At 44.5% G+C, this 26,537-nt stretch overlaps 1 protein-coding gene and 1 long non-coding RNA gene across 2 annotated transcripts in view; one reads left to right on the forward strand and one right to left on the reverse strand.

Moving 5' to 3' along the window:
• LOC135055534 (uncharacterized) overlaps positions 1-3,993 on the forward strand; it is a 51,049-nt gene extending 47,056 nt beyond the window's left edge. The window contains exons 3-4 of the long non-coding RNA XR_010243768.1: positions 2,750-2,896; positions 3,823-3,993. This is a non-coding gene — a long non-coding RNA (uncharacterized LOC135055534). The remainder of the gene's footprint in view (positions 1-2,749; positions 2,897-3,822) is intronic.
• Positions 1-26,537, reverse strand: part of STAC2 (SH3 and cysteine rich domain 2) — a 70,638-nt gene that overhangs the window by 12,449 nt on the left and 31,652 nt on the right. The window contains exons 2-8 of the mRNA XM_063959721.1: positions 7,464-7,767; positions 3,811-3,908; positions 2,747-2,828; positions 1,068-1,186; positions 843-915; positions 678-727; positions 500-603 (exon numbers count right to left, since the gene is read on the reverse strand). Of these exons, the coding sequence (XP_063815791.1) occupies positions 500-603; positions 678-727; positions 843-915; positions 1,068-1,186; positions 2,747-2,828; positions 3,811-3,908; positions 7,464-7,767 (830 nt within the window). The remainder of the gene's footprint in view (positions 1-499; positions 604-677; positions 728-842; positions 916-1,067; positions 1,187-2,746; positions 2,829-3,810; positions 3,909-7,463; positions 7,768-26,537) is intronic.

The following is a 26,537-nucleotide window of genomic DNA, read 5'->3' on the forward strand; positions in this document are numbered from 1 at the left end:
GGCCCTGCTTACACTGCACTGTAATCCTGCTTGCTACCTGGGTTGGATTGCCGGGTCAGTCGAACTGGGTCTTATTGTCAGGGACCCTTTTACACTGAAGCGCAACCCAGGTCGACCCAGCAATAACATGGGTTATGTGGGAAAGTGGTTATCATATGTGTGTCAGTTTGTGTGACATTTATTTATTTGTAACAATTATTTTATATTGCGCCAGCATATTGTGTTGCGCTATACAATTGGAACAAAACAGTGATAAGACAAGATGGTAATAACATACATACAAGGAGCTAAGACATTTAGATAGCAATGCTAATACAGTCTGTACTCATAACTAAGTAAGTGGTAGGCGTGTGCATAGGGTATTATGTTAAATGTCTGAATACTAGAATAATATCTTATCGATGCATGGTCTTGTATAGAGCAGAACAGAACATGGTATGTAGGATGGGCATGCTGCAGTTACATTGCATGTTATAGGGACACAATAGCTGGTACTCACTGCAGTGGAAGATCATTGATCTCTTGAGGCAGAAACTTATATAGAGCCACATAGCAGTACATAGGAGAGATTTCCTTCCTAGTCCTGCCGCCTGACAATGAACTCTGTGCACACAGAGACATGCAGGTTAGTTCCACAAAATCAAAATATCCATAACCCCCACCTGTCAATCACTCACCGACATACTATGTGTATCTTCACTTATGACGACCTCATCTGCAGAGAACACTGGGAGTAAGAGGGAAAGCGACAGATAAGATGATAGTGAGGAACAACAGAGTTGAGAGATGTAGGGGCAGGATAAGGACAGTGAGAAGGAGAGAGAATGCAGTGGGATGCTCACCTGGGTGGCTTGGACTGTCCTCGCTGCTTTGGATGCTGCCCTCTGGGTCATCAGGTCTCTCCTCCTTCTCACTCTGCAAGTAACACATATATGTATAGTTATCTGATACTAGCAAAAGCTCTGCTCAGTATTAGGCTTCAGATACATCTGTGTCTATTTCATGTCTGGCTTTCACAAGACGCAATTCTCTCAGGTAGATGTGCATGTGCTGTACCTCTCACTTACCAGGCTGCGGGTGGGTGACTCGGACACACTGCTACATGTGGAACGATTTAAATGGGCTAGAGAGGTTCCATAGCGCAATGCCTCATACACAGGATCAACCTTACCTCTAGGACCAGCAGCTATTAGGAAAAGGAGGGACAGATAGTAAACTGATGAGCAAGAGAGAAAGACAGACCATGATAAAGCTGTACATATATAACTATAGAGTTGTAGCAGATAATGCCAAAGACACATTTCCAAAACGTAGATGAATTTTAAAATCTGCAAAGTTGTACAGACTTTTTGTTCGGGAATTTCAAGCAACGGGCTTCAAGATTAGGACCCTTAATTTTCTGCATGCCAAGGTAGGCTTTAACTTAAACTGTATCTAAAGGAAAAATACTCTTATTATACTCATACATATAAATAGATTTGGGGGCCTATTCAGCATTGTTAAGTAAGTATCCAACGTGCTGCAAGTTGTGGCAGTGGATACTAAAATACCATGGCAATTCAATATTACTCCGGTGCTGGGATGGCTGCTCCGGAAAGCAGCCATTCCCGCTATGCCTACGAATGGATGATTCCACCACTAATTGGTAGTGGTGGAAGTTTACATTGCTGGAACTGACCTGGCAGTGACCTGAGTTCATGCATGCACACTGCCGCAAGGGATGCAGGGCTGATCGGATCCCTCTTCGCAACCCGGACCATCTTTATCATAGAAAGCATCGGGACTTCATGAAGAAATGCCTTCTGAAGATGGTGTAAGTTCCTGCAGCCAAACCTTGAAAATTTCAGTTTCAAAGTTTACTGGATACTAGGTGGCTCCATCAGGCCATTAATAAGAATGTGCCTGTTATCGTAGACAAGCGGAAGCAAGCCACTCTGCATGTGTACGGGGCCTGTTAGTTATCCTGAAGAAACCCTTTAATCACAAAAATAAAAATGTCTTCCTTATCTAAAAACTGATTAACGCTGTGTGTTATCATGTTTTTATACATGCTATAATCATGCATGGGTTAATTAGTTTATGTCAGTAGTTCAATAATGACCTAATTTATTGGGATGGGGAAGCTCATCAAATTATAACTTGTTGAGGTTACTTGACAATTGGAATTAATAAACCCTGTTCTACACCAACTACTGGTTCTTGGTGGGAGTCCACCAATCTTGTACAAGTAAACCTGCTTTGAAAAAGTCCCATTTTTGTTTGACCAGTATGTCTTTGAATATAATATTTCTATAAAATTCAGAGCATTGACACCTAAAAATAGACAGCAACTAAAAGAAAAACAGAAAGCATGTGTCTGTGACCATTGCTGGATATAAAAAAAACCCTGTAGCACTTTCAACGAAAGTAGCCTTTTATGGTCAAGTAGCAATTTTCTGCTTGAGCAAACACAATTTCAACAAGCTTTTCAGGGACAAGATACTGGGAGTCCTCAGAAAACTCCACTGGACTTTAAGTTGCATTTTATTTTAGGAGCCTCCTGAAGAGAAAATTCTGTTTCCAATAAACAAACAGAAACTCAGAGCTCAGGGGGAATTTTTTTTTTTTTTTTTTTTTTAATGAGCAGTAATTTGTCTACATTTCTGATCTGTGATTTCATGTAAAAAAATGACAATTATAATTGATTTTGACAAATCACAACGCATCACAGTTTGCAAATATCCAGTGGTGATCTTTTATGTCTTACCAGGTACTGGTGACTCCTTGGGGCTGGAATGAGGCTCATTGATTAGTAGCGGAGAACTGAAATTCCGTCTAAAAGATGTGGACTAGAAATAAAATAGTAGAGGAACCTGATCAGTAAACAGAAGATAAGGAGAATGAAATACAATGAGAGGTTTGTTCAGTGTGTGTTGGGGACTGTGAAACAGTCAACTGAGGCATAACAGAGTTATTAGGAGAAATATAACTGAACAAGAGAGCATTATATGGTGAGGGAGCATTATGCACAGAATCAAAGGAGGTAATTTAGGAAATGCAAAACATCCAGGGCAGAGAACAAAGCCACCTTTGCAAGTGTTTTGCACCACGATTTGTGCTAAAGTGAATAGGTTTATGGAGCAAGATGGCAACAGTTGCCTGAGAACAGAATTTTAAATCAATGATAGGATGAAGTTGGGAGTGAGGGTAGTCTTTGCAAAGTTTGATGTGGGCACACTAGTGTGTTTAGCTTTGTGTATCAGTGCAAAATGTGAGTCATAATTATAGCATGAGATTATTGAAATGAGATATAGGAACAGAGAGGATACAGTTTAGCAACATACTTTTTTGTACAGGGGGACACATGGCCATTTCCACCCTGCAAAAAAATTATATATATGCACCAGCCTTTTTTTCGTTCCAGTTGGATTGTTCCACATTTTATGAGCACATAAGATGCCAAATGTAAAACAAGCTTCAACTACAGTATATAAAAGTTGTATGTAATAATAACAGTCCTCCAGTCTTCTTACTGTAATGGTTAAGTTAACGGTGGTTCTAAAGTGATTGGTGGTTGAACCTTGAAGTGACATTTTGTGCAATGGGCTTCTTCAGATTTTCCTGCATTTCCACACACATAAGTGTGTATCTAGTTTACAGAGGGTTCTCCTGAAAGACCTCAATGGGCCTTCAGGGGCACTAGGGGAAACAGTGTAAGACAAAGGCATTTTGCTATATGCATTAAGTAGACATCATAAATGACCAATACTAGGGCTTAAGAAATGATATAAAGGAAAGCATTTGTGAGTGTTGATAATGACTATGTCTTACCATCTTCCCCAGACATTGTTGGTGTGATACCTCCTCTGAACACCACAGATGGACCCCGATCTTACACATCTTACAGCGCAAACCCTGCTTGGAGTTACCTAGACATAGGTGAGATGATGAATAAAACATAAACGGTGATCTCAATGATAAATAGAGAAATTAGTTAGTTTAGCTAAGATAAGACAGGCACATATTAAATTGATTATTAAAGTCTAAAATGCAATAAAAACCCTAGAAAATCCAGTTTTCGGTGGTTTTACCACATTTCCATATGTACCAAGCTCCAGAATGGAGCTGGTGGATAACATCATCTCTGGGTGGCGTTACCCAATAGAAGCCTATGAGCTTCCTTTCACAACTCCCCAGGAGAGGGAGGGATCCCCAGCACCCCCCGCGGCCACCACGTCAAGTTCTAAACAAGGAAGTCCACACACCGCAAAGAACAGATCTTTTTGGGAGAGCAGTCCTTAGTTATACTAATCGCATTTGTAAGTACATATGCGATTAGTATGTATGTAGTAAGTGGCGGGATGTATCGCATCGCAGAAGCATTGGTTAGTACATCTTGCCCTATGTGCCTGTCATAAATAATTTTATACTACAACATGATATAGTATGTCACTGTAACAGTCACAGACCCTGAGCTTTCAGCTATTCAGGCAACACATATCTTCTATCTATCTCAGGGCCATAGTGTCACCGTGGTTAGCATTTCTGCATCACAATGCCGGGTTCAATCCTCATCAGGGCCCCATCTGTGTGCCATTTTTATATTTTCCCTGTGTTTACATGAGGTTTCTGTGGGCAGATGGTAATTTGCTCATATTTGTAAATATAAAAAATAACCCTAAAATCTGCAGATCTCCAGTATTGGAGAATTGCAGTGTTCAAGCACTTTAGTCAAGCAAAGGCCCAGCAATACACTGTAATTGCAGCGTTTCAGTTAATGGAGCTAAACAGAACGTATTGTTCAGCATGAAGCAAGCGGCTCCTCTTGGTTTTTTTGGAACAGAATTCTCTGAATTCTAAAAATATCACCAAAGGAACAATCTGCTATGGTAGAAGCGATGGCATGAGTGTGTATTCTCTGGGCATGTCACCCTGCAGGCCGGCCACCAAAGTAAGCCCTTGCAGTTCAATCACTGCTGCAATTATTGCTGGCTGTCATTGTCATCTGAGTAAACACCAGCCTAAACTGGGACTATTATTGCTGGTCTTACAACTGTAATTCCCATGTCTGCATAACCCTGTGTGCCCCTGGCATTTTCTACTGCCTGATTATATTGCCTAACAACATTAAGGGCCTCTCACCTCTGATAACTTGTCACAGAGGTGTTAGATGTGCCATTTGTATCCCTAGACAAAAAAAATGACACCTGTGTTGATGTATAAACAGTGCAATAATCTGGCTAAATTCAGATACATAACTGTCACAGAGAGAGAAACAAGTATAAGAAATGGCCTTTTGTTTTAATCACAAAGGAACACATGTACTAAGCGCAACCTCTGATTTTGTTACGAAAATGAATATGTCTATTTTATGGACAGTCACATTGGGGGTAATTCAGACCTGATCGCTACTGTGCGTTTTTGCACAGCGGGCGATCGGGTCTGTACTACACATGCGTATGCACCGCAATTCTCCGGCGCGTCGGATGACTGCACCGGACTTCGGTTCATAGCAACGGGATGGTGCGAAAAAAGTGATCACACAGGCGGTCACAAGGTGACTGACAGGAAGAGGCCGTTTGTGGGTGTCAACTGACTGTTTTAGAGAAGTGTCCGGGAAAATGCTGGAGGGACCAGGCGTTTGGAGGGAGGATTTCTGACGTCAGCTCCGGCCCCGATCATCACACTGGAAGAGTAAGTCCTGGGCTGAGCAGAAACTGCACAAACTGATGTTTATGCAGTTCTGCTAAAAATGCAATCGCACACCTGCACACATCTAATACCCTCCCCCTGTAGGCGGCGACTACCTGATCGCAGGGATGCAAAAAACGCACCCTAGCGATCAGGTCTGAATTACCCCATTTGTATCTCAGGTTTCAGTGATGTTATTTGACTGAATCAGTGGGCTGAATATTGGTTCAGCTCATACAAGACAAATTTTTTTATTTATTTAAAATGACTTTTTACACCCCCCACGACCCCATGCCTGAAACATGTCATGCATAGACATCGTTATTTGCTGTGGTGGCACAAGTATTGGGGGTGCAAAAATCCACAGCAAGCAGAGACATCACTGCCACGGGAGCATTTCTGTTCTGGAGAGTTCATCCGTTTGATTTAGGTAGAACTTCTGCTACACTAAGGACCTTTTTCAGCTTCAGTTGCAGTTTTGATAATTTAGCAAAACTGCAACTGCTAGGACTCGCATGCTGGGGAGCGTCCAGCACAGGGCAAGGCCATCCAGCATGCACATTGTCGCCAGTGATGTAATTGCAATGCAATTGCGATCGCATTGCAGACCCTGCATGCGAATGGTAGCCCCCTGCCTGCGCAGCCTGGCTGCAAAGACAGTCGGACCACCACCATCTTACCCATCGCATCGGTCATGTGTGATGTCACGCAGCTGCCCCAAAAATAGCCCAGACCCGCCCCTGTTTTCGACATCATGCCCCTGCAATGCCGCGTCGCTGCCCCCAACCGCCCTGCAAACACCTCTGCCTGTCAGTCGTGCATAGGCATTTGCGTCAGTGCGATGCGATTGAATTACCAGGCCCGTGAAAGCACAGAACAGGCGCTGCGCATGCGCACTGGGCAGAAAATCTGCAAAATGCAACAATAATGAATAAGGCCCTAAATCTGGCTCTGGAATACATATATAGTACATGCCAAGAACCTGAGCTATCTCTCCCACGTGCACATATGTAAGACACCTTAAAGATGTTTTTAGAACAATCATTCTTTCTTGGAAGTCTGCTATGTTTCCTAAAGATAAGTGCTAGTCAAGTGTTGAGTAATCTTGGTGGCTATGAATCCAGGTATATACTTCTCAAGTGTTTATCACAGATTGCACATGTGTCTGCACGGGTATAGTATGGTATGCCGGCGGTCGGGCTCCCGGCGACCAGTATACCGGCACCGGAATCCCGACCGCCGGCATACCGACAGCTGGGCGAGCGCCACGCTATCTATTCTCCCCCCAGGGGGGTCGTGGACACCCAAGAGGAAGAAGAACTGTCGGTATGCCGGCGGTCGGGATTCCGGCGCCGGTATGCTGGTCGTCGGGAGCCCGGTTGCCGGCAAAGTGAAGACCACCCGTCTGCACTGGTCTAATTTGTTTACATTCTTTTTTGTTTTTGTTCATTTAAAAGAACAATACATATTACAATTGAGTTGCCCCATATAAAAAAAGGCTACTAACAGCTTTCACAAATATGTAACCTAGAATTTCCTGGTACAGTATCAATAAGTATTTTGTGTCTCATGCAGCCAATATATTTCTGCCAGCTAGCGATGTATTGAATGTTATGCCTTGTCGTCACGTGGATAACTATAAAATATGCAGTGAAGTGAATGCAAGAAAATTATGTTTTCATCATTTTCTCACATTCACCACTGCGCTGTAGGGCAGAAAACAATGTATGACAGAGATTATGGTATACTAGACCTTAAATGTATCCTTTACAACTTTGGTAGTTGTCACTCACCAACAATAATATGATGGCATAGATGGCAGGGGCACTGCTTCTTGAAGACATGGTCATGGAAGATGTGAGTACGAACTGGTTGTAGTAAAGACAGGGGCTTGTGATTTGGGTGAGGGGACTGGTCAGCTTGTAGAGGCTGCTCAGTTGGGACAGGTGGGGGAGAAGGAGGTGGAGGTGGCACAGGTGGGCTGAGGAGGACATCAGAAGGAATCTTCGCTTCATTGTTCGGCTTCTGGAAGAAATTCTCAACACTTTTACTCCGAAGAATGGTCTTTAGAGAGATAGAACGTCGAAAGCGCTGCAGCTGAAGAAGAAGAGGAAGATTTTTATGAGATTAGAGCACACTAAACAAACAGAAAAGTATGTGGACTGACAGAAAAAGCAGAGAAGAGAAGAACGCTATTTCGATGAAGAGAGAAACTAGAGTTGAATGAGGATCTCACTAGATAATTCCCCCTCTTCAGATTGGTATTGTGAGACAATGTGACATTGGATTTCAGCCTCTCAGGGGGTCACAGAGCACTCAGGACAAGCAAATGTTCAGATGGGAAGTGACAGGCCCTGCGGACTGGTGACATGCTACAGAGTGGGCACAGGAGCATGACCAGTGCCCTGGGCAAAGTGGTGATACAAAAGTCACCCATATTAGACAGTCAGCAATGAAAAGGACAGAATGAGAAAAGAAAAGTTGGTGAACAAGCAATGGAATCTGAAAATAGAGCAGTCTGGAGAATAAAGAGAATGATTACATTGCAGTGGGCAGTGGGAGGGAATGTCTTTCACAGTGGCTAGAGGGAGATGGACAGCAGAAGACTACAGGAGGGCCAGCATTACAGACACTGCAGAAATATGTGATGAAGTCAATCACACATGCAACAGGAAGACTACAGAAACATAAAGATGTTCTACATAAAGGATTATTAGTACAAATCTAAAGTAAAATCAAATGGTCAAAAACAGGAAAAATGTAGTTCATATTTAACATTCAGTCTGTAAAAGTCACTGAGAGTTATTTACTAATATTGCTGACGTGGGCTTACCTGCTCTAAAACCATAGCAACGATCAGCAATTAGCTTTTATCAGTATACTGCAAAGTGGATCTTATGACGTGCACTGGATGTGCAGAGCTAAACACTTTATCATTGCACTGTTTCACATGTTAATGATGCCCATGCCTGTACTACACTCTCGGGAGACATCTCTGCAAAATAGATACATTCCTAGGCTAGCGGATGGGTGTATAAATCTGTAGAGGCACACTGACAAGAGTGTAAACGTCAGCAAATCCCATCTTACCCATTTAGAATGGTTGCACTTCCCAGCAACACTAGGTGCTCTGATGTAACTGCTGTACTCTGCATTTAGCAAGGAACTCTTCTGCTTTACCTATCTCCTTCCATTGCTACAGGGTTAACTCATTGCTGGTCTGGACAGCAATGGGCCCCTTAGTTGCAATAGGCCACCTGCTATACCAATGGTAGTTCTGCCTCTGCACTTGACAGTGTGGCCCTCAGGCTGCACAGTAGACTCGATGGGCGGTATTCAAATGATATATCACGCCCAATCTCCTTTCTAAAGTGATCCCCAATATCGCGCATATCGCACACATACAGTAGTATTGTATGTGTACTGTGCGGTGCATAGAACCTTAACAGTAGAACCGCTCATGCAGCTTTGCCCTGGTTTATGTGAATAAAAAAAATAATAAAGTGTCTGGAAAAAACTAACATGCATTTGTACTTTAGGAATCGAACTCAGGACTCTGAGTATAGGAAGCGGAACACTTCACCACTTCGCCGCAGACAGATTAATAAATCCATTGGTTTTGATTATGCTGTAATGACTACGGGATTAGGACGCTAACATACTGTACAAAATTCCTAATCTCAAGAGGCAATAGTGAACTTCTAACACGTCCATTTGCGACAGTGTACACTACTGGTTTTCTGTTGTTTTGTCTGCGGGACTTGGACGCTCACATATTCATAAAGTACTGTAGATGGATCATATACTGTATGCTGTACTATCTGTGTCTGTATCGTATATACTGTATTTTGTAATGCAGCGTAATGAGTATTTACTGTATGCAGCGTAATGAGACGCCTTAGTAAAGTAGTCCTTATTATATATTTCAGTATTGTATTTTACGGGAGACCACACGCATGCTCAGTGGTGATTGTAAAAAGCGACATCTGGTGGCTGATCGCAGGTATTACACGTAAAGGTAACGCCAAATGCTCTGTCTGCCTCCGTGCGATTAGGTACGCCTCTCTGTGACTAGGCGCGCCTCCCTACGCTGCGTATGCTCGATCGGGACAAATGCCTCAGCCACTCAAGATAAAGGTGGCTACATCTGTAGTAATCCGGTTTAGCTGCGTAAAGGATTGGGCGCCCTTGCTACCCTGGGGGTAACGAGCTGAGATTATAATACCATGGCCATCAGTAGAAACAGAACGGGTGTGGAAAGGGTTGAAAAGAATGAAATACCGCTTAATGTATTCAACTGGGAAGTGGAAGATAGAAGTGTACACCCATTAAAAAACTGCACTTATTTTACATGTCTGCTGATATACAATAAGAGGCTCTGTTTGGCCATGTCACACTTTTTCTGTTTGCCACTGTTGAAAAGAATAAGCCCTTATCAGGACCCCCGCACTACCACCTTCAATGCTGGGTTCTTGCCAAGTGTGACTTCAGACAGAGAGGTCATTTATAGCTATGGAGGGAAACTGATCACACTTTATGCAGACACGCTGGGTACTAATAGATGTAGAAGGTGATGATTTATATGGGGCGGTTGTACTGTGCTTATACCAGAATTCCCGAAAAAAAAACATTTTTGATAAATATTTTTACAGGGATATTTATAGTCCTACATATACAAAATAACCATGTCACTAAAATCATGAACAAACATAGCCAATTTGTGGCTTCTCTGGGAACTACAAATCTCAGACGTCCTAGATTCTTGCACAACATGCTGGGACTTGTAGTTCCAAACAGAACCGTAGACAAGACAAGTAATACAATAGCACTATGGCAGAGGTATAGGGAAGGAATGTCATCAAAAGAATGTTCCTCTCTGACAAATGGTCAGTACTGCCACTTTGGAAATTAATTAACATACACGGCACAGGCTGGATAAGAGGCATGGAGTGAACAGCGTATGTTTCTCCTATTGAGTGCCTTATTACCTTCCATCTCTATAGGGGGCTTGTGTGTATGACAGAGCGTGGGCTCTGTCTGTGTAATTGCATGTCACAGTGTGCGCTAATTAGCATTTTTGCAATGGTCCTCATGCACAACGTGCAATTACTTTGACACAGCCCTGTAAAGTATTGCTCAGCCTTGACTCAAGATCACAGGTGGTGAGGTAAGTCATATGTCACAACCAGAAGGTTATTTTTAATCTTCTGCAGTGATGTGTAACACCTTTTCTCCAGTTTCTCTACAATGTACTGCAGGGTACCTGCCATATCAATCCAGCATGGAAGTAGTTAAAATTTGTTATTTTCCCTATACACTTTAGCTCAGACATATCCAACCTATGGGGGTAATTCAGACCTGATCACTAGGCTGATCAGATAATCGCCACCTACAGGGGGAGGGGAAAAGGTCTGTGTAGCGGTGCGATCGCATTTGTAGCAGAGCGGCACAGACATCAGTTTGTGCAGTCTCTGCTCAGCCCAGGACTGACTTAGCCGCTGCGATGGATTCCTGGTGATCGGGGCCGGAGCTGACGTCACACACCCTCGCTCCAAACGCCTGAGCCGCCTGCGTTTTCCTGGACCCTCCTGCAAAATGGTCAGTTGACACCCACAAACGGCCTCTTCCTGTCAATCACCTTGCGATCGCTTTTTTCGCACCATCCCATTGCTAGGCACCGGTGTCCAGTGCAGTTGTCCGAAGCGCTGGCGCATTGTGTTGCATACGCATGCGCAGTTCAGATCTGATCGCCCAACGATCAAGTCTGAATTACCCCCTATATCTCTCTAGCTATTCAGGAACTACAATACCAAGCATGTTCTGTTAGCAATATACATACTGGGAGTAGTATGTTGTACAGTAGCAGCAGAGCCCAAAGTTGTCCCCACATGCTTTAAATATAACATCTCTGTCATATTTGGCATTTTCCTTTTTCTTTTTATTAGTCATTTGCTTTGTAACAGATTAAAATTTTCTTATTTCAGTTTCATCTGACGCATCCCTTTCCAATATGTGGCTGAAACATATTTTTAATCATAGGCAATCATTTAATTCAAGTGACATAGCACTATACACAGGCAGCATTTTCTACAATGCATGTAACCATACGTTTGCTATGAAGCCGAAAATGGCCCCTTATGCAGTTGAAGTTAATTGGCAATAAACCACAAAATTCAGATTAATGGTGGTAAAGAAAGCTACACACTATACTTTTCTCTGACGTCCTAAGTGGATGCTGGGACTCCATAAGGACCATGGGGAATAGCGGCTCCGCAGGAGACTGGGCACAACTAAAAGAAAGCTTTAGACTACTGGTGTGCACTGGCTCCTCCCACTATGACCCTCCTTCAGACTTCAGTTAGAATCTTGTGCCCGGCTGAGCTGGATGCACACTAGGGGCTCTCCTGAGCTCCTAGAAAGAAAGTATATTTTAGGTTTTTTATTTTACAGTGAGATCTGCTGGCAACAGACTCACTGCAACGAGGGACTAAGGGGAGAAGAAGCGAACCTACCTAACTGGTGGTAGCTTGGGCTTCTTAGGCTACTGGACACCATTAGCTCCAGAGGGATCGACCACAGGACCCGACCTCGCTGTTCGGTCCCGGAGCCGCGCCGCCGGCCCCCTTACAGAGCCAGAAGCAAGAAGTGTTCCTGAAAATCGGCGGCAGAAGACTTCTGTCTTCAACAAGGTAGCGCACAGCACTGCAGCTGTGCGCCATTGCTCCTCATGCACACCTCACACTCCGGTCACTGATGGGTGCAGGGCGCTGGGGGGGGCGCCCTGAGGGCAATATAAGACACCTTGGCTGGCAAATCTACACCATATATAGTCAGGAAGGCTATAAAGGTGTAAAAATACCCCTGCTAGAATTCCAGAAAAAGCGGGAGAAGTCCGCCGGAAAAGGGGCGGGGCCATCTCCCTCAGCACACTGGTGCCATTTTTCCCTCACAGCTCCGCTGGAAGGACGCTCCCTGGCTCTCCCCTGCAGTTGTCAAGCTACATAAGGGTAAAAAAGAGAGGGGGGGCACTAAATTTAGGCGCAGTATATATAAAATAAGCAGCTATAAGGGAAAACACTCATTTATAGTGGGATCCCTGTGTTATATAGCGCTCTGGTGTGTGCTGGCATACTCTCTCTCTGTCTCCCCAAAGGGATTTGTGGGGTCCTGTCCTCTGTCAGAGCATTCCCTGTGTGTATGCGGTGTGTCGGTACGGCTGTGTCGACATGTTTGATGAGGAGGCTTATGTGGAGGCGGAGCAGATGCCGATAAATGTGATGTCACCCCCTGCGGGGTCGACACCTGAGTGGATGGTGCTGTGGAAGGAATTACGCGACAGTGTCGACTCCTTGCATAAAAGGTTTGACGACATACCAAATGTGGGACAGCCGGCTTCTCAGCCTGTGCCTGCCCAGGCGTCTCAAAAGCCATCAGGGGCTCTAAAACGCCCGCTACCTCAGATGGCAGACACAGATGTTGACACGGATACTGACTCCAGTGTCGACGACGATGAGACTAATGTAACTTCCAGTAGGGCCACACGTTACATGATTGAGGCTATGAAAAATGTGTTGCACATTTCTGATGTTACCCCAGGTACCACAAGAAAGGGTATTATGTTTGGAGAGAAAAAACTACCAGTAGCTTTTCCTCCATCTGAGGAGTTAAATGAAGTGTGTGAAGAAGCGTGGGCTTCCCCTGATAAGAAACTGGTAATTTCTAAGAGGTTACTAATGGCGTACCCTTTCCCGCCAGAGGATAGGGCACGTTGGGAAACATCCCCTAGGGTGGATAAAGCGCAAACACGCTTGTCAAAGAAGGAGGCACTACTGTCTCCGGATACGGCCGCCCTGAAGGAATCTGCTGTTAGAAAGCAGGAGGCTATCCTGAAGTCTATACATACACACACAGGTGTTATACTGAGACCAGCTATTGCTTCAGCATGGATGTGCAGTGCTGCAGCTGCGTGGTCAGATTCCCTGTCGGAAAATATTGATACCCTAGACAGGGACACTATATTGCTAACCGTAGAGCATATTAAAGACGCACTTTTATATATGAGGGATGCACAGAGGGATATTTGCCGGCTGGCATCTAAAATTAGCGCAATGTCCATTTCTGCCAGGAGAGGGTTATGGACTCGGCAGTGGACAGGAGATGCAGATTCTAAAAGGCACATGGAAGTTCTGCCTTATAAGGGTGAGGAGTTATTCGGGGATGGTCTCTCGGACCTCGTTTCCACAGCAACAGCTAAGAAGTCTACATTTTTACCCCATGTTCCCTCACAGCCAAAGAAAGCACCGTATTATCAGGTACAGTCCTTTCGGCCCAATAGGGGCAAGCGGGTTAAGGGCGCGTCCTTTCTGCCCAGAGGCAGAGGTAGAGGGAAAAAGCTGCAGCATACAGCCAGTTCCCAGGAGCAAAAGTCCTCCCCCGCTTCCTCTAAGTCCACAGCATGACGCTGGGGCTCCACAGGTGGAGCCAGGTACGGTGGGGGCCCGTCTCAAACATTTCAGCAATCAGTGGGCTCGCTCACGGGTGGATCCCTGGATATTTCAAGCAGTATCTCAGGGGTACAAGCTGGAATTCGAGACGTCTCCCCTCCGCCGTTTCCTCAAATCTGCCTTACCAACCACTCCCTCAGGCAGGGAGGCAGTGTTACAGGCAATTCACAAGCTGTATTCACAACAGGTGATAGTAAAGGTGCCCCTACTTCAACAAGGATGGGGTTACTATTCCACAATGTTTGTGGTACCGAAACCGGACGGTTCGGTGAGACCCATTTTAAATTTGAAATCCTTGAACACATATATAAAAAAATTCAAGTTCAAGATGGAATCGCTCAGGGCGGTTATTGCAAGCCTGGACGAAGTGGATTACATGGTATCACTGGACATAAAGTATGCTTACCTGCATGTCCCCATTTACCATCCTCACCAGGAGTACCTCAGATTTGTGGTACAGGATTGTCATTACCAATTCCAGACGTTGCCGTTCGGTCTATCCACGGCTCCGAGGGTCTTTACCAAGGTAATGGCCGAAATGATGATACTCCTTCGAAAGAAGGGAGTTTTAATTATCCCGTACTTGGACGATCTCCTGATAAAGGCGAGGTCCAGGGAGCGGTTGTTGGTCGGGGTAGCACTATCTCGGGAGGTGCTACAACAGCACGGCTGGATTCTGAATATTCCAAAGTCACAGCTGGTCCCTACGACACGTCTACTGTTCCTGGGAATGGTTCTGGACACAGAACAGAAAAAAGTGTTTCTCCCGGAGGAGAAGGCCAAGGAGCTGTCATCTCTAGTCAGAGGCCTCCTAAAACCAAAACAGGTGTCGGTGCATCACTGCACGCGGATCCTGGGAAAGATGGTAGCTTCCTACGAAGCAATTCCATTCGGCAGGTTCCATGCAAGAACCTTTCAGTGGGACCTGTTGGACAAGTGGTCCGGATCGCATCTTCAGATGCATCGGCTGATAACCCTGTCTCCAAGGACAAGGGTGTCTCTGCTGTGGTGGCTGCAGAGTGCTCATCTTCAAGAGGGCCGCAGATTCGGCATACAGGACTGGGTCCTGGTGACCACAGATGCCAGCCTTCGAGGCTGGGGGGCAGTCACACAGGGAAGAAACTTCCAAGGACTATGGTCAAGTCAGGAGACTTCCCTGCACATAAATATTCTGGAACTAAGGGCCATTTACAATGCCCTAAGTCAGGCAAAACCCCTGCTTCAAAACCAGCCGGTACTGATCCAGTCAGACAACATCACGGCGGTCGCCCATGTAAACCGACAGGGCGGCACGAGAAGCAGGACGGCGATGGCAGAAGCCACAAGGATTCTCCGATGGGCGGAAAATCACGTGTTAGCACTGTCAGCAGTGTTCATTCCGGGAGTGGACAACTGGGAAGCAGACTTTCTCAGCAGGCACGACCTCTACCCGGGAGAGTGGGGACTTCATCCAGAAGTCTTCCAAATGATTGTAAACCGTTGGGAAAGGCCACAGGTGGACATGATGGCGTCCCGCCTCAACAAAAAGCTAGAAAAGTATTGCACCAGGTCAAGAGACCCGCAGGCGATAGCTGTGGACGCTCTAGTGACACCGTGGGTATACCGGTCGGTTTATGTGTTCCCTCCTCTTCCTCTCATACCAAAGGTACTGAGGATAATAAGGAGAAGAGGAGTAAGAACTATACTCATTGTTCCGGATTGGCCAAGAAGAGCTTGGTACCCGGAACTTCAAGAAATGATATCAGAGGACCCATGGCCTCTGCCGCTCAGACAGGACCTGCTGCAGCAGGGGCCCTGTCTGTTCCAAGACTTACTGCGGCTGCGTTTGACGGCATGGCGGTTGAACACCGGATCCTGAAGGAAAAGGGCATTCCGGAGGAAGTCATTCCTACGCTGATTAAAGCTAGGAAAGAAGTAACCGCAAACCGTTATCACCGCATATCGCGTAAATATGTTGCGTGGTGTGAGGCCAGGAAGGCCCCAACGGAAGAATTTCAGCTGGGCCGTTTCCTGCACTTTCTACAGTCAGGGGTGACTATGGGCCTAAAATTGGGTTCCATTAAGGTCCAGATTTCAGCTCTATCGATTTTCTTCCAGAGAGAACTGGCTTCACTACCTGAAGTTCAAACTTTTGTTAAGGGAGTGCTGCATATTCAGCCCCCTTTTTGTGCCTCCAGTGGCACCTTGGGATCTCAACGTGGTGTTGGATTTCCTAAAGTCACATTGGTTTGAGCTACTTAAGACCGTGGAATTTAAATATCTCACGTGGAAAGTGGTCATGTTGTTGCCCTTGGCTTCGGCCAGGCGTGTATCAGAATTGGCGGCTTTGTCATGTAAAAGCCCTTATCTGATTTTCCATATGGATAGGGCAGAATTGAGGACTCGTCCCCAATTTCTCCCTAAGGTGGTATCAGCTTTTCATCTGAACCAACCTATCGTGGTGCCTGCGGCTACTAAAGACTTGGAGGCTTCCAAGTTGTTGGACGTAGTCAGGGCCCTGAAAATTTATGTTTCCAGGACAGCTGGAGTCAGAAAGACTGACTCGCTCTTTATCCTGTATGCGCCCAACAAGTTGGGTGCACCTGCTTCAAAGCAGACTATTGCTCGCTGGATCTGTAGTACGATTCAGCTTGCACATTCTGCGGCTGGACTCCCGCATCCTAAATCAGTAAAAGCCCATTCCACGAGGAAGGTGGGCTCTTCTTGGGCGGCTGCCCGAGGGGTCTCGGCTCTACAATTTTGCTGAGCAGCTACTTGGTCGGGGTCAAACACATTTGCTAAATTCTATAAGTTTGACACCCTGGCTGAGGAGGACCTAGAGTTTGCCCATTCGGTGCTGCAGAGTCATCCGCAATCTCCCGCCCGTTTGGGAGCTTTGGTATAATCCCCATGGTCCTTACGGAGTCCCAGCATCCACTTAGGACGTCAGAGATAATAAGAATTTACTCACCGGTAATTCTATTTCTCGTAGTCCGTAGTGGATGCTGGGCGCCCATCCCAAGTGCGGATTGTCTGCAATACTTGTATATAGTTATTGTTTAACTAAAGGGTTATTTGTTGAGCCATCTGTTGAAAGGCTCAGTTGTTATCATACTGTTAACTGGGTATTGTATCACGAGTTATACGGTGTGATTGGTGTGGCTGGTATGAGTCTTACCCGGGATTCAAAATCCTTCCTTATTGTGTCAGCTCTTCCGGGCACAGTATCCTAACTGAAGTCTGGAGGAGGGTCATAGTGGGAGGAGCCAGTGCACACCAGTAGTCTAAAGCTTTCTTTTAGTTGTGCCCAGTCTCCTGCGGAGCCGCTATTCCCCATGGTCCTTATGGAGTCCCAGCATCCACTACGGACTACGAGAAATAGAATTACCGGTGAGTAAATTCTTATTTTTTTGGGGTTGAACAGACAATCAGCAAAAATTTTCTGCCAGTGGAAGGGCCTGATATCAGTAGCACAGCTAAGCTATTTCCTTTATGAGTTATTGTTTTTCTGCCACACTACACTGAATGTGCATATGTCATCCCACAATGAGTATGAGGTTGGATAATCTATAGAAAATATGGGCAGATTGTCGTGAATGCACACACACACACACACCGCACAATGGGCCTAATTCACTATGGATCACTGTTGAGGCTGAAATAGAAATTTTCACAAACCTGCTAAAGCTAAAAATCGCATGTGAAGAGCTGCCCTGAAAGGATAAATGATGCCCACCGGTGCTTTAGCAAATCTGCGTATGCATTAACAGAATCGCAATGCATACAGAAAAACAAGCACAACCACCACTTGTGGCTGACCCATGCCTACTGAAATCAAAGTGAATGCAGTCGCATCGGGGACCATGTTTTTCAATGCAGTGTTCACAGATGACGTCACATACATTCCCCGAAAAAGGCCTGTGTTTTCTTAACCACTCCCCACAGCCTGTTTTCACATTAGCAAATGATAGTGAATCAGGCCCATTATTGGGACCTTTTATCCAATATTTTATGACAGAGCTGACAGATTGGATAGTCAAACCGAGCGTTTCTGACCGTTTTGGGAACATTTTATCAGCGTTTTGCCAAAATGTTCATTCCTGCACACATGCTATACAACAGGCCAATCACCTGATTATTGGCAGATCGGCAATAATTGTATAATATATGGGTTAAGGCTGCTTTTCCAACAAAACACATATTTAGAGGGAGCAGTTTGTACTTCTGGCTTCATCTCACATGGGCAGATATATAAAATAAACATACACAGCTAAATGTTGTATTTAATTGACAAGTTAACCAAAAATGAAATACAATGCTTAAATGATGTACAAGAACCTAAATATGTTGCAAACTTGCATTGTCAGGTGACAACTTTCAAGGACTTAAAGTCCTACTTTATCAGCAGACTTCTACTCCAATGACCAAGGATGTGTATGCATAGTATGACAATTTTGTAGACCTGGTCCCAGAGTATTCAGAGAGCAGGCCTACAAAGTCAGGCTGGGCAAGTTGGGGGATGAAAATCGCTGTTGTACAGTACCTAAATTCAGTTACTGATGTTCAGTGTGTTATATGGAGATACTTGTTATAGCTTGCCTCCACTGCTTCTTGATGATTCATTATGCATTAATGCTGCAGTGGAAGAGCCATGATGATGTGATATTTGTGCTCTCATCCTTTATCACTTCTCCTGTCATCCAGGAGAATTGCAGCTTTCTTGAGAGTCCATAATGACTAACAACATTCTAGGAGCATGCCAGGTATACTTGAAGAGTTGGAATGTATTGTATGTAGTATATGCACTGGCCATACTCTAGACCAACTTTCATCTAACTACCAATTAGTTGGCTGGTTGGAATAAATATCACTCCAATCAACTAACTTGTTGGATGGTAGTTGGTCCAGTGTATTCCATACCAATCATGATAGAATGTAACATTTGTTCCAGGGAACAAGATAGTGATAAGAAAAAAAAATGAGTAGCAGACTAAGTAAATATTGTTAAAGTAAATCTCTTTGGGGTCTATTTATTTGAGTTAAAATACCAGCCAATCAGCTCTTAACTGCAGTGTTACAGGCTGGGTTTGAAATATGACAGTTAGGAGCTGGTTGGTTTGTGCTTTATCACCGTGCAATTTATCACTTTCAAGGCTCAGTACATCTGGCCCTGTGTTTGAAAAATGACATGAGCTGATTGGCTGTCACTTTATCTCTCTCCAAGGCTTAGTATATAGACCCCTTAATCTGTTGCGATAGGGGGACATGTACAACCGACTATGTTTCATATCTCCTACATACCTCCTCCACTGCTCCAGAGACTCAGCATTTTTGGTAGGTTGGTCTGTGTTCTCTTAAAGTTTAGGAGAAAGGGATTTAGTAGTAAATACAAAACATTCCCTCTTCTTTATGCTTCAGCAGTACAGGGACATAGATGCCATACTGTCCCCAAGACAACCCATACAGTAAGTGTGAAATGATACCTTCAGCAACTTTTATTTCCACTGTAGCATGTGAGACGACCAAGCTATTCTGTAGACCTGGTTAGCTGAGGATTTGTGATCTACCGCTCTGGATGGACCAACTGCCATGGTAAAGTATACTAATAGCTCAGATGAAACCAGTACCCCTATCACAGAACAGGTTGCCATATTGTAAACTTCCAGTGGGAGATCAACTGAGGGTCATTAGAGTTTAATGCCCATAAAAATAAAAAAAATGTGTCTTTACTGAATTACTGATGAAACTCCTGTATCACACACAGGTAAATCTGTAGGCAGTGCACCACATCAAATGAGTAAAACGCTACCTCCTTGGGGTTCCGAGGATATGGGCACACCTGTTCTTGGTTGATGTGAAAGATGGAGAGCACCTTAGGTTTGAAAGATGACACCTTGCAAAGTTGTTATGTTGTATAGTCATGAAAATCTGAGACATGCCTTCTTGAGACAATGGGCAAGAGAAAGGCTATCATCAAAGTAAAGGAACACAGGAAATTTTAACAAAACGCCACCAAGCGGGAGATGTATCAAACCTTTGAGAGATAAAATGGAGACGATGCCCATAGCAGCCAAAGAGCTTCTAAATGTCATTTCATAGACTGTGCTAGATAAATGACAGAATCTAATTAGCTGCTATTGGCAACTTGACCATTTTAGCTCTCCAAGGTTACATACATCTATCCCTAAAGAGAGCATTTTATACGCTCTACAGAACAAGATTAAGAGCCCCATAGTGAAACTGGAGCTATGAAGGGCAGCTAAATATGGTCTACTCTTTGAGCTAAGGACTAAGCCTTTTTCCAGGCACCTCTTCATACCAGAAAAAGTAGGCTTCTGCAGTTGCAGTATAATCTCAGCCACTAAATTAGTCAGTGAGGCCCTTTCAGATAACAAATATGGCTGCAAGAGCATTGCCGCTAAAGGCAGCTTTGTCAGCATTTGATGAAAATTGGGCCCTGAGATAGCAGGTCTGGCTGCAGAGGAAGACGGTGAGGCTGGTTTGAGCCAATGGGAGGTGACAAAATGTATCTGCACTCCTGTCAATATGACCTTCACCAGGAACCAATTAACAGATAGTGTTTCCCAAACTCGGTCCTCAAGGACCCTGAACAGTTCACGTTTTCCAGTTCTCACAGAATCACAAGTGAAAAAATTAGCTCCACCTTTTAATATGTGCCCTACCTTATGAAGACATGCCCCTATTTTGGGGTTTTACCTGTCAGGGGGGGCGCCAAAGGAAACTTTCGCCCTGGGCGCCACAAGGTCTAGAACCGGCCCTGCACATCAGCTACCAATTCAGTGAGATACACACCCCAGGTATTTCATACCAGCATTGTAACCGTAAAGCTGGTTATATAGTTGCAATATCAGAATGTCTATTTCTGGCATCCCCTAAATATCTTATCTACCATGATGAGAGCACTTGTTATGACTAGTACTCCATATCTATGTATACCAGAACATTCAACTTTAGGGGAAAATGTTAAAATCAAGTGAGTGGACATATTCAAATGCTCTGCTGTCCAGACATATTGGGCCAATGATAGGTAAGTGTGTATGCACAAGATCATTTGTACGTAAACCATACCAATCAATAGATGCAGCAGTAATGATCAGACCTGCATCCCATGGTGCAGCGCAAGCCGGCAGTCGCAGAGGCCAGGAAATCTCTGTCCTACGACAGAGATCCCTGGCCTCTTTCCCCCACTAGGGATGGACATCGGAAGCCCACCATCAAATGATGGCTGTGCTTCCGCCATCTAATCTTTTGATGTGATTGTAACTGACCATCACATCAAAAGAATTCGATAGAAAAAAATAATCATATGATTTGTGCATGTGCAAAAAAACACCCTGTTTGCGCATGCGTGAATCTGTGCAGCGCAGGCGCACATGTGCGAACCCTTCTGATGTGTGGCTGGATGGGGACGAGACTGGTGGTGGCACTATCAAAACATCATCAAATGTTTACCATTCAATAGTGGAAAACATCGTAACGCCGCCATTGAATGGTAAAAACACCGCCATTGCAACAAAAACATTGATGGTTGTGAACCTACCTTAAACGGCAGCAACACGCCTCCATATGCCCAAATGGAGCCCGTTGCCGCCCTCTCCCCGCCCCATGAAATGTAATCAGACCGTCGATCAATGACAGTCTGATGCCGGCCTGCGTCCAATGCCACAGGACCCATTGATGCATGCTCACAATAAAAGGGGTAACTGAATTTAATTTGCTTTGTTCCGGGTTCATAAGCTAAGGGAAAGATTTTGCTGAATTGCTAATGGTGGCGGTCATATATTCCATACAGTAAGTATACCAAAATCTAGCAACAAAAAAGAACTTCCAATCTGCTGGCAGCAGAGGGGTAAATCATTTTGGATTGGTGTTTTGCAGCTTTGGGGGCAGTGGCTAGAGGGAATAAAAAGAATTTAGGAAGTCAGTGGAAGGAAAAATGTAGGACTGGGCATATTAACTCCCTCAGGGCTTTCAAATAACTTGATAATTTTGGACAATATATATATATTATGTGCCTTGAGCTGCCTACCCCCTCCTGCAGCGAGCTGAAGTATCAGGATTTAATCTTGCTTAATCTAGTTGGAGTGTAATTCCTGTGGAACAGCAGATGTTATGCATTTTCTGTGATCTTTACACAAATGAAGCTAGATGAGGTTTGCATCCATATTTCTGCCCATTTTTCTCTATCCAAAGTCTCCCCAATATCAGATTCCCATCTGTGTATGGGTGACTGATATATTGGGCACGGATCCAGGGACAGAGAGTTCCGTATATAAGCCTGATTCTGAGTTGCCTATAATCGAGAATGGCATGTCCTGAAATAGATATGTGCATTAATAGGGCACAATGCAATTAGCCATGCGTTTACTTGCGGTGCGAGTACATGCAGCTGTGTGCCACACAAACAATGCAGCCTGATAGGGCTGTGTACAAAACCCTTCTAGACCGGGGTGAGATCGGGCCACAAGGGGGAAGGGGCGGGGGTGAGTTCTGGTGTTGTTGCAACTACAAATCGTCCCCTTTACAGCTAATTAGATTGACCCATTAATGCAGGTGCACATGATTCTGAGCTAGAGCACACTGCCCCTCTTTGCCAACAGCCTTCACTGTGACTAAGAGGGGACAGATTAAAACAAATTCCTGACATTTTAAGGCATGCTACATCCACCCACGTCAGTGTCGGGAACAGTCCAGCCCTCTTTCCATGTCTGTATACCCTGCACCTTTCTCACCTGGACCTGTGGTCTGCACATAAGTACTGGGACAGTGCCAAGAAGCAGCCAATCTTATCCTCTGCCCTGGCTGCACTTTTCCTGCTGGGCATGTGACGAAGCTATCTGGGTGGCCAAAGAGCAGGCGTGATGGCTGGCCTTTGACAAGGTGCAGATGAAGGAGGAGGGAGGTAAGGTGCAGGAAGGAGGGGCCAGAAATCTTAGGGGGACCCTGCACTTATACTCATGGGAGACTTTAATCATCCTGATGTAAACTGGGAGCATCCCTCCACCAATTGGTGAGGGAGCCCACTCGAAAAGACGCAATATTAAACCTAATAATTACAGATGGAGACAGAATGTCTGATGTAAAAGTGGGTGAAAACTTGGGATCCAATGATCATCAAGCAGCATGGTTCAGCATAAAGACAGAGATTGACTCATCCCATACAAAAACAAAGGTGTTAGATTTTAGGAAGGCTGATTTTGTAGCGATGGGAAAATGTGTAAGCGATTCTTTGGCAGAGTGGAGGAACTTGGAAGAAGTGCAGGAGAGGTGGAAAACATTAAAATGTGCAATATTAAAGGCAACAGACCTTTGTATCAAAAGTATTAGGAAAAACACAAGGAAAAGGAAGCCAGTGTGGTTTGCAAAAGAAGTAGCAAATATTGTGAAAGCAAAAAAGATGGCTTTTAGGAAATATAAGCAGACACAAAATAATGAAGACAAAGAGATATATCTTGTTAGAAGGAGACTAAGAAGGTAATCAGATGTGCAAAGGCACAAGCTGAGGAGAAAATGGCCCAGTATATAGTACCCAGTATACCCAGGGTATAGTAAGCAAAACTTTTTTTTAGGTATATAAGCAAAAGGAGAAAAGCAAAAGGTGGAATAATAAGACTAAAGATAGAGACTGGGAGTCTTGTTGAGGAAGTTAATGTAATAGCGAATCATCTTAATAATAATTTTTGCTCAGTATTCACTGCTGAAAGAGAGGGGAAGGGGCCACTTTTAAGTTGCAGGGATATTCAGAAAAATGAAAAAAAAAAAAAAAAAGTACATTTACAGAGGAGAAGGTCCTCTCAACAGAACTCTCAAAGCTGAAAGTGGTTAGATAAATAAATGGGACCAGATGGGATACATTCAAGGATACTAAAAGAGCTTAAAGGGGTGCTGGTAGCACCATTAAGAGAATTATTCAACCAGGCACTAGCTACAGGAATAATTCCAGAGGACTGGAAAAGAGCGAACGTAGTCCCACTGCACAAAAGTGGAAGCAAGGAAAAGGCAAGCAACTACCGACCAGTGAGCCTTACATCAGTAGTAGGAAAATTGATGGAAACACTCTTAAAAGAAAAAGTTGTACTGCAGATTATCTCAAATCCAGCAATTTACAGGATCCCAAACAGCATGGATTCACTGGGGGTGGGGGAGGGGAGATTATGTAAAACAAACCTTATTGACTTTTTGACTGTGTGACTAAAGTAATAGATAAAGGTGGAGCCATAGATATATCTTATCTAAACTTTAGTAAGGCTTTTGACACTGTGCCACATTGCAGACTGCTAAATAAACTCGAAAGCTTGGGATTGGATACTAAGATGTTTGAATGAATAAGATCTTGGTTGCAGGATAGAAAACAGAGAGTTGTAGCAAATGGAGTGCACTCACAGTAGGGAAATGTTACCAGTGGAGTACCCCAGAGATCTGTACTTGGACCAGTGCTTTTAAATATCTTTATTGATGACATTGCAAATGAGATTAAAGGGAAAGTATGCCTTTTTGCATATAACACAAAGGTATGCAACAGGGGGGTAAAAAATGATTGAGGATCTAGGTAGACTAGAGGAATGGTCAAGAGCATGATAATTACAGTTTAATGCCAACAAATTCAAAATCATGCACTGGGGTCTCAAAAATCCAAAAGCTAAATATAGTATTAATGACACTACACTGGAAACTACGGAGGAGGAAAGGGATCTAGGAGTCACTATTTAATGTGACTTAAAGGCAGGTAAGCAATGTAACAAAGCAATGAGGAAGGGTAGTAAGATGCTTGGTTGCATAGGGAGAGGAATCAGCAACAGACAGAAAAAAATAATAATGCCACTGTATAGGTCATTGGTACGGCCTCATCTACAATACTCTGTTCAATTCTGGAGGCCATATCCTCAGAAGGATAGTAATACATTAGAGACTGTACAAAGAAGGGCAACTAAAATGGTGCCCGGCCTACATCACAAAACATACCCAGAAAGACTAAAAAATCTCAATATGTATAGTTTGGAGCAGAGAAGGGAAAGGGGGGCCATGATAAAAACGTTTAAATATATCAAGGGTTTTAAAAAAAGTTCAGGAAGGAAACATTCTTCAAATGAGAAAAGTATTAGAACACGAGGACATGCACTGAAACTGGCAGTGGCGCACCCAGGGGGGGGGGGGGGGGTTCCGAGCACCCAGAAACCCCCCTCCACCAAAATACAGCTGTATTTGCTGTACTTCACCATGCCGTTTGGTTAAGGAATAAATCCTGCTTTTCTTTCATCTACACGTGAGTGCTGGCTTGTCTGCTTTTTCTGCATCGCTGGAGAAGTGAGTGTTTTATATATACACTGCTCAAAAAAATAAAGGGAACACTAAAATAACACATCCTAGATATGAATGAATGAAATATTCTTATTAAATACTTTGTTCTTTACATAGTTGAATGTGCTGACAACAAAATCACACAAAAAATTATCAATGGAAATCAAATTTATTAACCCATGGAGGTCTGGATTTGGAGTCACACTCAAAATTAAAGTGGAAAAACACACTACAGGCTGATCCAACTTTGATGTAATGTCCTTAAAACAAGTCAAAATGAGGCTCAGTAGTGTGCGTGGCCTCCACGTTCCTGTATGACCTCCCTACAATGCCTGGGCATGCTCCTGATGAGGTGGCGGATGGTCTCCTGAGGCATCTCCTCCCAGACCTGGATTAAAGCATCCGCCAACTCCTGGAAGTCTGTGGTGCAACGTGGCGTTGGTGGATGGAGCGAGACATGATGTCCCAGATGTGCTCAATTGGATTCAGGTCTGGGGAACGGGCGGGCCAGTCCATAGCATCAATGCCTTCGTCTTGCAGGAACTGCTAACACACTCCAGCCACATGAGGTCTAGCATTGTCTTGCATTAGGAGGAACCCAGGGACAACCGCACCAGCATATGGTCTCACAAGGGTTCTGAGGATCTCATCTCGGTACCTAATGGCAGTCAAGCTACCTCTGGCGAGCACATGGAGGGCTGTGCGGCCCCGCAAAGAAATGCCACCCCACACCATTACTGACCCACTGCCAAACCGGTCATGCTGGAGGATGTTGCAGGCAGCAGAACATTCTCCTTGGCGTCTCCAGACTCTTTCACGTCTGTCACATGTGCTCAGTGAGAACCTGCTTTCATCTCTGAAGAGCACAGGGAGCCAGTGGCGAATTTGCCAAACTTGGCGTTCTCTGGCAAATGCCAAACGTCCTGCACGGTGTTGGGCTATAAGCACAACCCCCACCTGTGGACGTCGGGCCCTCATACCACCCTCATGGAGTCTGTTTCTGATCATTTGAGTAGACACATGCACATTTGTGGCTTGCTGGAGGTCATTTTGCAGGGCTCTGGC

Source organism: Pseudophryne corroboree, chromosome 3 (assembly GCF_028390025.1).
Source record: "Pseudophryne corroboree isolate aPseCor3 chromosome 3, aPseCor3.hap2, whole genome shotgun sequence".
Taxonomy (NCBI): domain Eukaryota; kingdom Metazoa; phylum Chordata; class Amphibia; order Anura; family Myobatrachidae; genus Pseudophryne; species Pseudophryne corroboree.